Raw genomic sequence first — 18,839 nt, forward strand, 5'->3', positions numbered from 1 at the left:
CTTTGGCTGAAACACAAACGTTAAAAATTTTTTTAAATAAGCATATTTAAAAAAGTTATTACACATTTCCCCTCTATAAACCACAATTTAGGGGTGTCTGGGGGCTCAGTCGCTTAAGTGTCAGACTTCAGCTCAGGTTATGATCTCATGGTTCTGGAGTTTGAGCCCTGCATTGGGCTCTGTGCTGACAGCTCAGAGCCTGGAGCCTGCTTCAGATTCTGTGCCTCCCTCTCTCTCTCTGCCCCTCCCCTGCTTATGCTCTCTCTCTCTCTCTCAAAAACAAATTTAAAAAATTGAAATATTAACCATAATTTAGGTGTTAATAATAACAGTATTTTTTTTTACCTTTTAATAACCAAATGTTATTTTCCAAAAAGCATAAATAGCCACCTTTAAAAATTAGAGAATTTTATGGGGCTCTTTGGCTCTTTAAAAAAAAAAAAACCAAACACCTTCTATTTACCGTTAATGCTTCAGATTCTCCTTGAGCAGAATGATCAACACGTAAGTCAATATGCTAAATGATAAAGGTGAACATTTCTCCCTGAAATGAAAATCTTTTACAAAGCAATACCAAAAGCGTAATTTCCAGTTACTGCCAAAGACTGAAAGAATAATACATCACCCGATTATAGTACACATGCTAAAGATACCAACACTGTCAATTGAAGTATAATCTTAATTATACATGCAAACCCCCCACAAATTTGCATATATAGTTGAAAAAGAGCTTTCTACATTCAGTTATGTCTGGTAAGTAAGCCTTGTTTTAAGACATGGGTTTTGTAAATGCCATTATTTGTGGTCTCTATCTCTTTGGGAAATACAGGATTAACATAAGCTTTAGAAACAGCAAAAATGTAAATCACAGTAATAAAACTTATCATGTTATTTAGTCATGACTTACAGCTTTTCTGGACCTTTAAAACAACTTTCCTGAAAAAAAACTAACCTGAAATAAACTGTACTACATATTCTCAACATGTACTGGTTTTTATCCAGAACTGAATCCTTCCATTACACCTGTACTTCTGAGGCAGACACTTCAGGAATGGTAATAAATCCTACGAGAAAAGATGACATTCTACTCAAGGGCAATAAACTATGATTACTGAGATGTGATTAACTTTCAGTGCCATTTTTGTCCTGACACTTTTCATTAAGAGTACAGTGTAAATCCTGGGGCATACATATGTCCGTAAAGACTGAAATGGTGTGTTGATCTTGGTTAGTTGTTCCATAAATTCTTTCAGACTTTAAACATCATCAAATATTCTGCTGTGAGACATAGAGAGGTATCGTCCACCAGGCTGATACCTGAAAGGTGGATAAAGAAATGATCTGAGGCATCAAAAATAACAAAGGAGGAGAGAAAAACAAGGACACATTAAAAGGAAGTGGCTACATGATTTCTAAGCACAATTTGTAAAATTCCAGTAGCTGAAAGCAGAAACTTACTCTCCAAAGATATTATCCCAAGGGATTTACTTAATTATAAATTAACCGGCAGCTTTTTTAGAGCTTAGAGTACACATATGAGAGGGTGAGAGATGTACAAAGAAAGGAATAGGGAGATATAAATATATTATGGAACTGAAGACTTAATAACCACTCTTAATTGTTCAATATAAATAGAACATTCTAGTGTTTATTTATGGGCAATAATGTAGCAAATATCTTCATGCATATGATATTTTGCTTTTGTTTAATCATTTTCACAGAGCATGTGGTCAGATTCTACAGCCAGAGTCCTGGGGTTTGAACACCTGACTCTGCCACTTGTAAGTTGTGTGACTCTGGGTGAGTTACTAAGCCTCTCTGGATTCAAATCCAACTGGATTTACAACCATAAAATACAGTATTATGGTTAATGTACTTAGGATAGTGTCTGACTATAGCTATAGTCATAGCTATGTGGCTGTTGATATGATAAATTTCACAGATTCTTACTATCAATTTCAATTCTTTCTTATTTATAATATCACTCACTAGTAGCTTATAGAGATATCAATTTCAAGTACGACTACTGGATACTATAATTTTTAAAATACAGAAGCATTAGAAGGTATAAAAAGGTACCGAAGATTGATTAACATGGTTTTAATTAGCAGTAAAAATGAGTATTTCCCTTATGCTTATCTCATCAAATTGTACGCTATTAAAATTTCAAAATGCTGGATCCAAAATGACACAGCCAGAGCTTACCTTCCTGGCTCAGATTCAAGAGGATCATCAGTGAATGTTTCTGCATTAAAATCCAAAGGTTCTACATCTTGGAGGAGCTCTATTCGGTCCCTTTCAGTCCTGTTATTAGCCCTGGTATATTTGGATGCTGCTGTCAAAAAAGAAAAAAGTTATGTCTACTTTTCTATGGTCTTTATTGGTCACAGTCTTTGGACTCCCCCCAAAAAGTCAAGATTATAAAGGATCTGAGTTTTGATTATGAAGACAACAGTAAGGGAAGATAATTACTTGATTCCTTAAGAATCAATTAAAATGATAAATACTATGACAGAAAATAACAGAAAAGTTCTCCCTTGTAGCTAATCTAAGCTCAGAAGCAGGTACAATGCAAAGACTCAATTAAAATGAATCAAAATTAACATTTAATTACGGCATCGTAACAGTGAAATTGCTCATTATCAAGTTTCAATTGGTTTCACAGTGAATCCAGGGATTGCTATATCTCAGTTCTTGGCTAGAATTTTCTTTAAGATATACTCAACTTAAGCTCTTCAAGAAAGGCCTGAGTCTTTTTCCCATGAGACAAGAGTTAAAGGCAGCAATGTCCAACAGAAATAAAATGCCAAGCCCCATATTCACTTTGAATTTTACTAGTAGCTACATTAAAAAAGTAAAGAGAAAGAGACTAAATTAATCTTAACATACTTAATTTAATTCAACACATCCAATATATGATCATTTTAACATGGGACACCAGCCACACTGCAAATGCTCAACAGCCTCATGTGGCTAATGACTACCTGCCTGGTCAGCACAGATCTAGAGAACTAATTCTCCCTTTGCTAGGTGGACTGTGTGAGTTTTCGTCATAAACAACCTAAACTTTCATAATGTTGTTTTGAGCAGTCCAATAGCTTCAAAAGAACTTTATGACATAGCTCTTTTTGAAGACTTAAAGCAAGCCAATTCTATCATATCTTACTTTTGTCATCTTGGACTCTGCCCTTCATCTTTTCTGTCATTCATTCAGCACATATTGGTTGCCTCCCACACTGCAAGTTCTCTCCAAGTCAAGCATTATATTTCCTCTTCTCTTCACCATTCTCCCACACTCTCACATCTTTCCACTGCCCTACTCTATGGTAAACAAGCTTCCAAATCTTTCTAGAATTCTCCCTTTATTTCCTAGCTTATTTTTTTGTTGTTGAGAGAGAGAGAGAGAGCATAAGGGGGGAAGAGAGGGAGAGGGAGAGAGAATCTCAAGCAGGCTCAGCTCAATCTAACCACAAGATCATGACCTGAGCCAATACCAAGAATCGGACATTCAACTGAGTCACCCAGGCACCCTCTATTTCCTAGCTTTAACTGAAACTTTAGCTGTCTCCTATTTCTTCTTCTCTAAAGTTTATTTATTTATTTTGAGAGAGAGACAGCACAAGTGGGGGAAGGACAGAGAGAGAAAGAGAGAGAATCCCAAGTAGGCTCCGTGGTGTCAGTGCAGAGCCTGATGTGGGGCTCGAACTCACGAATACTTAAGATCATGACCTGAGCCGAAACCAAGAGTTGGACCCTTAACCTGCTGAGCCACCCAGCAGGCACCCCTCCCATTTCTTCTATCCTAAATCTCATGCAAACACATCCTCTCCTCCTCATCTCCAGGGTCACTGCTTATTTTAGGCCCTCATCATTTCTTGATCGCATTACCAAGAGAGAAATTAAACAGGTTTCTGTGTCTCACTTCCCTGGAAATCCTGCTTTATGTGGTGCTATCAAATTTATCTTTCTAAGCCAAAAACCTGAGCATGCTCCTTTCCTGACTGAAATCTTACCTTGGAGATAAAATCTAACCTTCTGGGCGTGGTAAAACCTGCTTCCCAACTATCTCTGCAGCCTCCCCTTAACAGGCTCCTCATACTTTAGGCTCTTGTCATAGAAACAAACTTGTATTCCCCCAAAGATTCTTTCAAGTCAGTCATTCGCCCTTCTGCCTAAAAAACCTTAACCTGGCTAAGTACTATTCATTCCCAAATAGTCAGTGAATATTTATCATGGAAATCCTTTCCCAATAAAGATCTCTTTTTCCAGCCCTTGAGTTGAGTTCCCTTGGCATCAGGTTTGACCCCTTGACTCTCAGCATTCCTGCCAAAGACAAGCATCCTCTGCCACTACTCAGGTCAGAGTCCTTGGCAAAAACAGGTTTCCTGCCACCTTCCCAGGGCAGATGGCAGGGTCAAGGATGTGAGGAGGATTCCTAACTCAATTCACTGGCAAATGTCTTCTGCTTGGTATCAGTCCCTCACTAAATTAATCAGCAATCCAAGGACAGGAAACTTCTCTATATCACAGTATATCCAGGTAAAGTATGTGACATATATGGGTCAGTTAGGAAACTGTTATAAAAATGACTGAATTGCTTACATCTACTAATAGAAAAGAAAAGAACAACATCTAGGTAAAGAGTAGAAATAAGCACCTGCCTACAACATGCCTGGGTAAGTACTGATTATTATTTAGGGTAGTACAATTATAATTCTTCATTTGCTGTCCCAATTTCTCCTCCTACTAGAGGACATATTTGGGTTTTCCTTCCTTTTATACACTGAGGGATGAGAAAGGAAAGACACTACAGAACCATATTTGCTATTTTATAAAGACATTTTTGAATTGATATCCTAATTCTGAGTCACTATGCAAGCAAGCATAATAAAACGATTTCTAAGGGAACAGGAAAATAAACTACTTACATCGGTTGGTACTAATATCTGAGAGATTTGATTCTTTTGGGTCAACATGAAGATTTCTGTTTCTAGTGGAGTCTTCTCTATTGTGTCCGTAACGTTCTTTCCATTCCTAGGACAGAAACACAAATAAATATATAACAAAAGAACTCACGGGCTGAAAGTAATTCATCAGTGTCAAGAGATGATTATGTAGAGTAATAAAATTCAGTTATTCTCATCAGAAACTCACCAGATAATCAATATGATTAGCTTAGTGCCATTAAAATTTTCAATAATTTTTGTCACTACATTTTAAACCAGTGTCCAAATTTTTACAAATGAACATTTACATTTTTGCTAGCTATAATTAACCTTTTCAACTCTTCTATCTAAAATGTCAAAACATTAACCTTTTCAATTCCTCTAAAATGTCAAAACATTACAGCTACAATAAGCTTACCCTGACCACATAAAAGTTATCAGAATTCATAATAATTCATGAGATGTTAACAGAATTTTCTCCCATATGAATAAACTACAAATATCAAAGACCTGAAAAGTCACTCTTGATAGCAAAATCAAGAGTTGTATACAAGATGATTAGGTAACTGCAGTCAAACCATATTGAGAGAGATACTACTCAATAAATTCTTAGAACTGAAAGGAACATAGAGGTCACCTAATTCAACCTGCTCTGCAGTGCAGTTTCATTATAAAATAGCCATGCCATGGACTCTCTTATTAGAGGACATGTAAATTTCTTTCTTTTAGAGAGAGAGTGCACATCCTCTTCCACAAGCAGGGGAGGAACAGAGGGAAAGAGAATCTTAATTTTAACCTCCAGTGCAGGGCTCGACACAGGCGCTTGATCTTATGACCGTGAGATCATGACCTGAGCTGAAATCAAGAGTTGGACGCTTAACTGACCAAGCCACTCAGGCACCCCAATGACATGGAAGTTTTTATGTGTGAGCAGCCTGTCACAATTTTGATAAACTGTGGAAGGTAGAAATTTTCATTGAGAGGTGAAATCTGTCTCAGTAACTTCCCCTCTCTGGTTCTAATGATATCTTCTGAAATAAACAAGTCTCCTTTCACACCACACACTACAATATATGAAGACAGCCATCATGTCTCCTCCTCTGAGTCTTCACGACTCCAGTATAGATAACACCAAGGTGTTGTAAATTTGTGTTAACTGTGACTAGATTTTTCTAGTTTGCTGCCTTTTCACTCTCTAGGAGGAGGTTAATTTGCTTCAGCAAACAGAAGACTGAAGAAAAATTGAAGAGGAATACAATTAATGTCATATTACCAAAAAACTGTAACAACTTTAAAGCAATCAAAATGATTTTAATAGCAACACAGCATGAATTTATTAATTCATTCAATAAGTATTTACTGAGCACCTATCGTGGGCAAGAAACAGCTACACACTGGACATGAAATAATTTAATACTAATAACTTTTAAAATAGATCTGACAAGACACTTAGCATGTACATCTAAAGTATTAAAATTACCTTATTAAAACAATGTGTCCTATGTCATTTTCCCATTGTTCTTTAGTCTTTAGCCAATTCTAAATCAGTAAAATTCTTATGATACTTCACATTAGGCTTTGGGTCACAGCAAATTAAGTACTATACTTACTCTTCTTCGATTTTCACCTTCTTCTTGCCTTTGCCTTTTTCTCTTCTCTAGAGACAGAAAAGTGGTCTCAAATTTGGTATAACATGGTTTAATTAGATGTAGAGTAACTGAAGTAAAGGTATCAGGCTATGACCAATTTCCTTTAAATTACTACAAAGTCAAAAGTAATAGGTTATTGTTGGAAAGGACTGCAGTGGCCACTTAAGTCCACAGAGAATACCTTCCGTATTTTTGTTGGAGATGACCTTTAGGCTTTGTCTAAATAGTTTTAGTGAGGAAAAAGTCCCTCCTTGTGGTAACTTGAAATTTGTTTGTAACTTCTCTTTTCTTTTCTCGCCTTATCTTCTAAATTAAGTTGATACTTCTTTCTGCATAAAAAGTTCTTTCCTTTATTCTCTTCAGGCTATATACTCAGTGTTTTTTTGTTTTTTGTCTTTATTTTTTTAAAATAAGATAGGCTCTACATAATCTAGCTTTCCTTCTCCTTCTAAGTATCTCCTAACTTGTTAGTCCTACTCTTGAAATCTTACCCAGGAATGAATATGATACTCCAGATGAGGTCTAATTAGTGCAAAAAGCAGTAGAACCATCACATCAACTTCCTAGGAGAACCTGTGAAGGCTGCAACAGCTTCTATTGGAGCTACAACATATTTTGGCTTACATTTAACTAATAATCACATAAAAACTCCAGACACACATAGGGAGAATGTCTAGGAATCAGTGTCCCCACACTCAAGTTCTGTTTTCTTTTTTCCCTACTATCACTTAAACGTCAGGAAATTTGATACAGTCAGTGTTGGGATTAGATTCTAGTAGACTGCATGCACTCTAAAGGGTTGTTAACAATCATCACATTCTAAACACCAGCCTTGGCTTGAATGATTTCCTCTGTAGTATTAAACTGATGGTTCTTTCAACTCATGAATTTTACAGTTGTACTGAATTTGGCAAATCTGTTTCTAGACAAACATGAAAATGACTCCAACACCATTCAAGAGCATTATTTAGCTGAATATATACTAATGATTTCTGCTGTAGTATTTCTTAAAGTCAGATGAAACCCTCATTTATATATATATATATAAATGTTTTATTTATTTCTAGGAGAGAGACAGTGTAAACAGGGGAGGGCCAGAGAGAGAGGGAGTCACACACTGAAACAGGCTCCAGGCTCTGAGCTAACTGTCAGCACAGAGCCCGACGCGGGGCTCGAACCCACGAACCGTGAGATCATGACCTAAGCGAAAGTCAGACGCTTAACCGACTAAGCCACCCAGGCGCCCCCCCCCCATTTATATTTTTAAATTATTTTTGCTATGAAGCCTGTACATAGATTTTTAGTTAAAAATATTAATTTAAGATAGATTAAAAATTATAAATTTTACAATTTGAATTCTATATTTTGAGTCTGAGTACTTTTGTTCATTTATTTTAAAAGACAAATCTTACCTCGTCTGATTAATTCTTTTCCTTCATCAACCAAGTCTGATGTCATATCATTATCTCCCATGAACTGCTGGAAACCAAGTAGATTCAAACAACGAGTTCCCAAACTAATACAAGTAGATTTTAAAAAAAGACAAGTATTATTTCTCGTTGTAAATATTTAGATAACCGTTTCTTTAGTATCATCACCCCAAAGAAGCCTGTATTTTATTATTAGTTATCATGACAAGTTACATAGTTAAATTTGTCTTTTTTTTAAATTGTTTATTCATTTTTGAGAGAGAGAGACAGAGCACAAACAGGGGAGCAGCAGAGAGAGAGGGAGACACAGAATCCAAAGCAGGCTCCAGGCTCTGAGCTGTCAGCACAGGGCCCAACACAGGGCTTGAACCCATGAGCCACGAGATCATGACTTGAGGTAAAGTCAGACACTCAACCAACTGAGCCACGCAGGCACCCCAACATTTGTCTTTCTTTAAGAAGGATTTATTTCTCCAAGGAGCTTATATATCCAGTACTCCACTGACAGGATATGCACCATACCCAGATTCCTTACAAAAACAAAATAAGTTGGGCCATTAGCATACCTTCAGAAATCATAGACATAAAAAACAATGGCTATAATACAAATGCAATTTATTCTTTTCTTATATTCAAATTTTTTTTAACGTTTATTCATTTTTAAGAAAGAGATAGAGAATGAGTAGGGAAGAGGCAGAGAAAGAGGAGACAGAATCCAAAGCAGGCTCCAAGCTCTGAGCTGTCGGCACAGAGCCTGACATGGGGCTTGAATTCATGGACCATGAGATCATGACCTGAGCCAAAGCCAGATGCTTAACTGACTGAGCCACCCAGGCACCCTTCTTTTCTTATATTCAAACAGCAATCTTAATGCTGAAAATATGCACACACAATCTTAATTATGCAAAAAATTCATGTTCATTTTTTTAACCTGAGCTCTAGTCAATTCTATTTAAATAGCTTTTATTATAAACTCAAAATTAATTACTGTATCTTACCTGGGGGCTATTATTTTATCTTATTTGGTATTTACTTTAAACCTCATTGCTGTGCAGGACAAGAATACTCTCCAAATATGACACACAAAGAAAGCAGCAATGGATAGACAGGCTGGATTAATATTTAAGATCCCACTATACATCAGCCAATTTACACATACTCTCTTATTTTATTTTCACTGTAAACCTACGAGATAGATATCATTTTGCAGATAAGGAAACAGAGGCCCACAGGATTAAATACTTTGCTAATGATCATCACTGAATAAATCTTAGAGCTCGGATTTAAATTAAATCCAAGACAAAACAAAGACCAAGCTCTTTTTATTACCTTAGTTTTCAAACTTTTTTACTGATGTACTCCCAATGACAGAAGCCTGAACACATACATGGAGCAAGGAGGGAGAGAGGGAAATGGAGGAGGAGAGAGTAAGTGTGTGTGTGCACACAGGTGCATGCACTGGGAGGAGAGGGAAACAGTGGAGCAGTTACATGAAAGTGAAAGTCTTCCATTTTATATTACCAACGTGTAAAACTCTGATGAATTCATAATATATCTGCTTGCTTTGATATATAAGGAATGCTTTATATAACCTACCACTGAGCAAAACTGGGGTGTTGGATAGATAGTCATGCTAATTCTGAGACTTTAATAATTCCTTTACTATCTTCATAGCATTATGGGAATATGATATCCTAGTATGAGAAGCCCCCAACTAGATCATGGTCTCTGAGAAGGTTATAGCTTTTCCTAAAGTGTCAGGAAAAACAGCCTTATGTTCTCTAAGCAGTTAAGTCTGAATATTAACTCTGGGTATGGCTGTGCTGTTAGTAATATCGAAATTAGACTACTTATGGCAGCATTTCAAAGAAAACAGACTTAGGAAGAAAGTACCATTAAAACGTCAGTAAGGTTTCATATAGTTCTATAACAGAATATCTGTTTTGAAAAGTAATTTGAAAATTGAAGAATTTGACCTTTCTTTTCCTAAAATACAAATTGTAACTCAAAGTTTATCCTAATTAACTCTAAAACAGTACCTTTAATGGATCATTTTCAATTTTATTTATTTTTTTTTAACTTTTTTTAATGTTTTATTTATTTTTGAGAGAGAGACAGAGACAGCATGAACAGAGGAGGGTCAGAGAGAGAGGGAGACACAGAATCTGAAGACAGGCTTCAGGCTCTGAGCTAGCTGTCAGCACAGAGCCTGACATGGGGCTCGAACCCATGAACCATGAAATCATGACCTGAGCTGAAGTCAGACACTTAACCGACTGAGCCACCCAGGCACCCCTGGATCATTTTCAACTTTAACAATTTTTCTTTTAAACATGATTCTTTATATTTAAGATTTTATAGTTGATAAAGCATTAGTTATTCCACCCATTTATTACTTGTTCCATATTAACACTCTAATAAGGTAGGAAGAGATGCTAATCTTGCTAACAAAACTACTAACATGTGAAAACATAATTCACACATCACAAGCTCTTAATGTTTCATTAATAGTATTGTAAACTGTAAAAATTTTTTTACTTTATTTTTATTTTTTTATTTTAGAGACAGAGAGAGTGTGAGTGGGGGAGTAGGGCAGAGGAAGAGAGAGAGAGAATCCTAAACAGGTTCCACACTAAGCACAGAGCCCGGCACGGAGCTTGATCCCATGGCCCTGGGATGATGACCTGAGGCAAAATCAAGAGTAGGATGCTCAAATGACTGAGCCCCCAGGCGCCCTAGTTTTATAAACTTTAAAAATGAATAAACATATAATCAAAATTAAGTTTCAGACATGCAAAGTATAGTGCCTTCTTTTACTACATCATTTTCACAGTATAAACAGACATATGGTCTTTTTTACCTTACAGAAAAAAAACCTTGAAAATTGGACTTACTAGCAGTTCATATTAACAGTTTTATTTGAAAATATAATTCTTTATTTTACCTATGAGGAGGTAAAATATAAATGTTTTTAAACACCCAATAGAGAATTTATTTCAAACAATATTTGTTTATTTAACATCTTAATGAGTGCATACACATTATTTGTAATAACTATCTAATGGTATTGGAAGTTTTAAATGAAAAGTGGTTGGATAAAACATTTTCATCAGAAAAGCAAAGTGATTAACATCAATAAATATTTTTTTAAAAGCGGTCTTTTTAGTGTGTCACAGCTCTTAAGCAGTGAAGAGGGCAAACGCAGTACAGGATGAGGGCGCCTGACATGTGGAAGTAGGGGAGACAGGGTGCTAGAAGCCAAGGAGAGCTGTCTTTACCTACTTGTGAGTCACACCCTTGCCAAGAATCAAGCATTTTTTCTAATCCTATAAAAAACTATAGTCTGTGTCCTTTCCCACTTCATGTATATACTGCCTCACCTGCTGCTTTGTGCTGGCTAAGGTCTGAGGCATCTAGAAACCTGGCAATGATTGTGGGGAAAGCCTTAAGACTTTTTTTTAAGCGTATTTATTTTGAGAGAGAGTGTGTGAGAGAGCCGGGCAAGGGCAGAGAGAGAAGGAAAGAGAGAATCCCAAGCAGGCTCCTCACTGTCATGACCATGACCTGAGCCGAAATCAAGGTCGGCTGCTTAACCAACTGAACCACCCAGGCACCCCGCCCTCAGATTCATTTATGTTACTGGATAAAAGATGGGCAGGGATGTATTTTATGAGCTACACTGGCTGTCAGTGTTGAAGGCCAGAACTGAGAGTTAACATTTTGCAATCAATCCTCTCACCTTGTAGCCTAATACTTGTAAAAGAGTAACTCTACTTCTCTTTCCATAAAAATCCCTTCAGAGGGAGAGCCTGGCCTAATTACTTAAGCAAACCCTTTAAACTATCCCTCTCTCTCCCAAAGCCACAGTAAAACAAACAATAACCAAAACCTAAACAGTGAAAATTTAAACAGGCTTTAAGGAGAAAGGATATCCAGATTGGATAAGAGTAAGAGAAAAATAATGTTAAGTTCTTACCTAAAGTAAGTAGCAATGCAGAGAATTACCACCAACATAGGATAATATATATAGAATCCATCTGCAATAAAGGATAAAACTTTCATGGAACCCATAATCTAAAGAGAAAAAAAAAAGCTAAATTAGTACAATTCTGTATTTTTCATTTCTTTCCACCATTAGAAAAATTCACTCATAACCAGTTATAGTTACAAATTTGGACTTTTCAAAAAGTAGAAATAAAGCACTAAATGGACTGATATTTAAGTTCTCATCACAAGAAAAACTTGTTTTTTTAAAATTTTTTTAAACAGTTGTTTACATTTGAGAGACAGAGGAAGACAGTGGGGAAAGGACAGAGAGAAAGGGGGACACAGACTCTGAAGCAGGCTCCAGAGCTGTCAGCACAGAGCCCAATGCAGGGCTCAAACCCACGAACTATGAAATCATGACCTGAGCCGAAGTCGGACGCTTAACCAACTGAGCCACCCAGGCATCCTGCCATCAGAAAAACTTTTAACGATGTGAGGTGATGGATGTTAACTAAACTTATGTGGCAATCATTTCAAAATGCATACATGTATCAAATCATTCTATTGTACACCCTACACCAATACAATGTTATATGTCACTTATATCTGAATTTGCTTATTTATTAAAGTTTTCACATAAAAAATATTTTATAAATACTACTAAAAATTACCGTGTACATGAAGATTATAAATATAAAAGCTAATATTATAGATCAGGTCAATAGATATTGCTCAGCTGGCCAATCTATGTGAACCAAAAAACTTTTTTTTACAATAAAAGAGCAAAATCATTTTTATCCAGTCATCAGTAATTACAGATAAAACCTTTAAAAGAAGTTTTATATTAAAAAAAAATCCTAATAACATTGTTGAACATTTCTGCTGGCATTACAAGAAATTCTACAACAATACATCTTGTAGAGACAATGAATCTAAAGACTGTTTCCTGGGGCACCTGGGTGACTCAATTGGTTAAGCGTCCGACTTTGGCTCACATCATGATCTCACAGTTCATGGGTTTGAGCCTGCATCAGGCTCTGTGCTGACAGCTCAGAGCCTGAAGCCTGCTTCAGATTCTGTGTCTCATTCTCTCTCTGCCCCTCCCCCACTTGTGCTCTGTCTCTGTCTCTCAAAAACAAATAAATGTAAAAAAATTAAAAAAACAAACAAACCCATAACTATTTCCTAACCATACTTACAGATGTATAAGCAGTTGGCTGTGTATTCTGGTGAGAGATGGATGAGTCCATATGGGTCAAACCCAGGAAATTAAGACATAAAGGAGGAGTCAAACGGCAAAATAACCTGCAATAAGCATTTATTAACAGAATATATAAAAAAATAGCAGCAAAATACATTTTATTATATTGTTATTTTCATCTATTTGTATTTATATATATCTTGAATTCTTAATGTAAACTGCCCTTACTTGAGAGACATTCTGAATATCGTATTAATCACGTCTCCCTAACACATCAACGCCTACATGGCAAAATGCTGCCACAGCTTCATCCTAAGAATCTGTGCAATGCCTGAAGAATTCAAGTCTACCATCTGTGCAACCCATGTCGGCTTGACCCAGGATGGCAATATCCTCAAGGGGAACTGTACTCAGTACATAAAGGAGATGAAGTTGTATTGTGAAGTTGTATTGAAGTAGGTCACTGTGACAAGTTCAGGTACAAAGAACTGTTAGAGCTCAGTTTTGTCCAGATAAAAAGAGAACCTCACAGAATTACAGAGTTGGAGAATAGGAGGAGAAGAAAATGAAGGGAGGGTGTGAGTACAAAGAGGAAATAAGGGAAGTTATTTTGTGAAGATGGAATAGTTCTGTATCTTGATTGTGGTGGTAGTTACATGAATCTACACACATACACACACGTGCATGTGAACAAAGGATAAAAACTAGTAAGAACTAAATGAGATCTGTAATCTAATTCAGAGTAATGTATCAATGTAAAAAATTCATGGTTTGGATATTGTACAACAGCTATATAAAATTTCTCTATTCGGGGAAGCTAGGTGAAGGTTAACAGAATCCTTTGTACTATATTTGCAACCTCCTGTGACTCTATGATTATTTGAGGGAAAAAAGGTTTAAAGAAAAAAGTCTTAAAGATGCTTTAGATATGGGTTTCTCTGGGAACTTGCCTAAGTCCAACCTTTATAAATACCTAATATAATTGACTTGCCAATAGAGAAAAAACAATAGCACAATGTAGCTCTTATAAGCAATACTCTCTTAGTAAAGAGTATTCCTGTTCATTTTCTTAAGTCCTTCCCAATGCAGTTTGATGCTCCTGAACCTCCAAACACTCTCTAGGTCTGACTTAGCCTCAACACTTTCAAATGCTCCTAGTATTTACTAACCTATTGATTGGATCTCTAATTTGTAAATCCAGGTCGTCTTTCTTTTCCTTCTTAACCTAGTAAGCCTCTTGTAACTTTAGACTTCAAGCAGGATTTAGATTGCAATCAACAAACATCTAACTAATGCATAAACCTAATCAATGAGATCACATAAATGCAGGTGTTAGTGGAAGGCTCAGAAAAACAAGAAAGAGAAGGGACATCCATAGACTACATGCAGTGGGGTCGCTCCCTTGTGTCTAAACACACTCCTACTTACATGCCACTGAAGAGAAGGCTGTAAGCATCAGTCTGGTGATGTGAAGCCAAGTAATAATAGTTAAAGACACGAATCCTGAACACAGTAGAATAAACGCAGATACTCAGAAAGAAGATGGAAAGGAAGCAAGCAATCTGAAAAATAAAAACAAGCAGAACCAGTTTAAGACTAACAGACTTAAGACTAATGGAGCTTAGCACTTTATATACTCTCACAAACATTATCCTTTATTTCTACCAGCATTTATTGACATTCTAAAATTTTAGAACACAGTTCAGGTTTTAAACACCTGTAACTGGTTTAAACACAGTAACAGATTTTTTTTGGCCACCTAAGAACATGAATTTATGAAAAAAATCTACATCTTAACCAGTTCAACATCCTGTCCATAAGTTTCAAATCCATCTCCTGAAGTGAGCCGGTTCTCCCATGCCCTTGGCTACCCTTCCTGTGAAGACTGTGTGTTATGTAGCTTCACTGGCATCAACAGGATCAAAGTATTCTCATAAAAGAATTCTGTACTATTTTGCACCTTGTTATCTATCCTCAAACACAGTTCTTAGTTTGTATGGTTTGAATAAATGGATGAAACCATTTTTCAAAGTCTGAGTAACAACACTGTCGGGGAACTTTCACTATTATTATATAAAGAAAAAACAAAGGTGATGACTAGACTATAAACTGACATATGTTTATGAAAGATATAAACTGACCTCTATATAAATATAATTGTATGTTTTTTCAGCCAGCTGTATGAAGACTGCAAAGAGGGATAAGACAGGTGTAGTGCTAAAGAATGTGCATTCTGACCACACGACAATCACAGAGAAGATGGACAAAACCACTGCAAGTATCCTATAAAACCACGGTCTCAAAAGACATTCCCAGTACCATTCTGGAAGATAAAGGAAAAAATGGTTAGGAAAAATCATAAAGGAGTTACAGTATTTATATTGTTTCAAAATATCTCCATACAAGATCCATAACTACAAAGAGGAAAACAGTAATATCACACTGGAGGAACCAGGGAGGTAGATCCTCACCAAATAATCACTAGTAACGGGACAGACTGACATCGTGTGCCTCCTGCTATGAAGCACTGAGAAGAACACATTATCACTGCTGCAATATTCCCACCAAAAATGCAAAACCTGCATCCAACATGAGGAAATATCAGACTCAAATTCAGGGACATCTAATAAAAAACTGGCCTGTAGTCTCCGAAAACACCAATGTCAGAAGACACAGAGACTGAGAAATTGTTCCAGATTAATGGAAACTAAGGCAACAGGACACATGAATACAATACATGATCTGGGATTTTTTACAAAGAATATTTTAGGACAATTAGCAAAATCTGATTATGGTGTACAGGTAACAGCTCTGTATCAAAGTTCATTTCCTGATTTGGTCATTGTATTTGGTTATATGAGAAAATGTCTTTATTTTTAGAAAATAGACACTGCAACATTTAGGAGCAAGGAGGCATCATGTCTGGATTCAGCTCTGAAAAGATTAAGGAAAAATACATATACAGAGAGAAAGATAAAGCAAATGAATCTGGGTGAAGGATATACAAAAACTCTTTGTACTATTCTGGCAATTTTTGGTTAACTCTGACATTTTTTATTTTTTAATGTTTGTTTGTTTGTTTTTAATTTCTGAGAGAGAGAGACCCAGCATGAGCAGGGGATGGTCAGAGAGAGGGAGATACAGAATCTGAAACAGGCTCCAGGCTCTGAGCTAGCTGTCAGCACAGAGCCCGAAGCGGGGCTCAAACCCACGAACTGTGAGATCATGACCTGAGCCGAAGTCGGATGCTCAATCAACTGAGCCACCCAGGCGCCCCAAGTCTGACATTAGAAAAGAAGAGAAGAGAAGAGAAGAGAAGAGAAGAGAAGAGAAGAGAAGAGAAGAGAAGAGAAGAGAAAAGCTCACCAAACTGAAAAAGCTACATTTTCACTTCATTCACTGAAGTGTTGAGCTCTTGACTCACACTCTAAATCTTTCAACCCTACTCTCAGCACAATTCCTGATGAATGCAATGTCCACACTGGTGATCTCTTTTTTCAGTATCCTAGAGTCTTTCCTTGACCTCCTTTGTTCCAGTGATCTCATCCTCCACCCCATCGAAACTACTCATTCCCAATCATCCCTAAACCTCTTACTGCCCTTCCTTCCTTATGATCAATCTCATTAGAGCATTACAGCATTCCTGTATCCAAGCAATACCTTCACCTAATATCCAATCTCACTGACTGACCCTATCTGGACTAACCATCCATTCATTTACCACCTTTATATTGCCACTTAATACTCTGGTATCCTGCTGCTTCCTTAACCAGTACACATTCCATAGTCTTTGAGGATAATTATGGTCCAGCATCTCAATTTCTTTTCCCTCTTGCTTCCCTGTACTTCCTAAGCAAGACCACACCCTGGTTAGGATCCAACTCCCTGGCATCTCTGAGCCTGCCCCCAAGGAACTGCATCCTTTAGGAGTAAGACACACAACTTTGCTGACTGGTGTCATTCCAAATTCCTAATCACCAACTTCAGGTGGACCCTGAGCACTGACTGGCTGGCTTCCTCTAATTCAATCTTCTCCTACGCTTTCGCTCCTACGCAACTATTTTGCACCTTCTCTCTTCAAATCTTCAAAATCTCTTACTGTATGCTTATTCTCAGCATTTCACTGAGAAACTGGCAGAAGTTTCTACCACCACCTCTTCTCACCTGCTTAGATACATTCGTGCCTTACCTCCTAATCTAAGGGCAATCTCTACATTGTTCACTATTTCCTATTTCATCTCTGCTACTCATGAACATCACCCCAGCCATTATCTTCACTCACTAAATTTCCTCCAAGATATCATTCCCAAATTACAAGCTGTAATTTATCTTGACTCTGCCATTCTTCAGCTACTATCTCTTTTCTCTACTCCATTTTATAAGGAAAACATTTTGAGAATTTTCTATTCTCCTAGCCTCTAACTGCTCTCCTCCTGATTTCTTTTAAACTCCAATTGGTCTCTTTTTTTTTTAAACCAACTGGCTTTTTAATCCCCTCTACCCCCACCTCACTTTTCTGAAGTCAACCTATCTATAACATTTGGAGAGGTACTTTATATATGCCTTTCCTCAAAACACGTCACCATCGTTTTTCTTCCGATCTCACTGGCTACTCCCTTTTTAGCCTTTTCCTGGTTCCTCCTCATCAACCTGATGTCTACATTCTGGAGTGCCTCAAGCTTGGTCCTCAGACCTTCTCTTGTCTATCCCAATCACTTCTTTGTTGACTTTATTCTGACACTTGGCTCACCAGTATACTGTTGATGACCTAATTTATACTGGCTGATCAGACTTCTCTGAACTCCCATTTCTGTAGCCAACTACCTACTCAGGATCTTCTTTATACCTTCTTTATACTTATACTTCCTGTGTACATTGCCTATTTTTCTCATTCCATAGGATAGGAATTTTGTCATTAGATTAATTGATATATAACCAACACCCAACAATATACAGCATATATGTCTCAAATATTTGTTGAATGAATGAAAACAAGTATTTCTTTCATTTAATTAGAAAAGATCTTTGTTGAAGTAGTTTTCTAAGACATGTTATGCCTATTATGTCTTCATACTCAAGATCAAACAGGGCAAAAAGAGTCAAATGAACATAATTGTTTATTTAAATAAATAAGGTAAATGGAAGTTTTAATACTGTGACACTGGGCATATTTTCATTAAGTTCTTCATACTCAATTCAGCAACATTGAGAGAGTGTCATAAATAATCATTAAAGAGAATGAAATAATTATGACTACTTATATAGGTTTTCTAAATAGACTAACAGATATAAATAATCAAAGAGGACTTCTTAGAGGAGTATGTTAGTAGTATTTCAAGACTGAAGAAGAGACTCAAGCTTGTGATGTAAAACTGCTTAAAACTCTAATTATTTTAAGTATGTACTATGAATACATAATATGCTTGATATATTGCATATATTTTTGCATAGCATTTTGGTTATCTGTGAAGTAACTGTGGAAATTGATAGATTATATGTTGTATGACAAGTAAAACAGTTTTGGAGGGGGAAGTTTAGCAGATACATAATATTGCTACATGGTATATCTCAAATAATACAAATACAATTCAACTCTGCATTGGGAAAAACATATACTCTTTTCCTC

At 36.5% G+C, this 18,839-nt stretch overlaps 1 protein-coding gene across 7 annotated transcripts in view; it reads right to left on the reverse strand.

Moving 5' to 3' along the window:
• Positions 1–228: 228 nt before the first annotated feature.
• Positions 229–18,839, reverse strand: part of LMBRD2 (LMBR1 domain containing 2) — a 43,051-nt gene continuing 24,440 nt past the window's right edge. For 3 of the 7 annotated variants that reach the window (XM_039250535.1, XM_039250538.1, XM_039250534.1), the window contains exons 10-18: positions 15,355–15,536; positions 14,642–14,775; positions 13,212–13,317; positions 12,002–12,099; positions 8,008–8,111; positions 6,557–6,603; positions 4,929–5,034; positions 2,206–2,335; positions 229–1,317 (exon numbers count right to left, since the gene is read on the reverse strand). In XM_039250535.1, the coding sequence (XP_039106466.1) occupies positions 1,257–1,317; positions 2,206–2,335; positions 4,929–5,034; positions 6,557–6,603; positions 8,008–8,111; positions 12,002–12,099; positions 13,212–13,317; positions 14,642–14,775; positions 15,355–15,536 (968 nt within the window). In that variant the 3' untranslated portion in view covers positions 229–1,256. The other 4 variants (XM_039250536.1, XM_039250537.1, XR_005531481.1 and 1 more) reach the window with 4 other exon arrangements.

Source organism: Hyaena hyaena, unplaced genomic scaffold, assembly GCF_003009895.1.
Source record: "Hyaena hyaena isolate Hyena2069 unplaced genomic scaffold, ASM300989v1 scaffold_372, whole genome shotgun sequence".
NCBI lineage: Eukaryota > Metazoa > Chordata > Mammalia > Carnivora > Hyaenidae > Hyaena > Hyaena hyaena.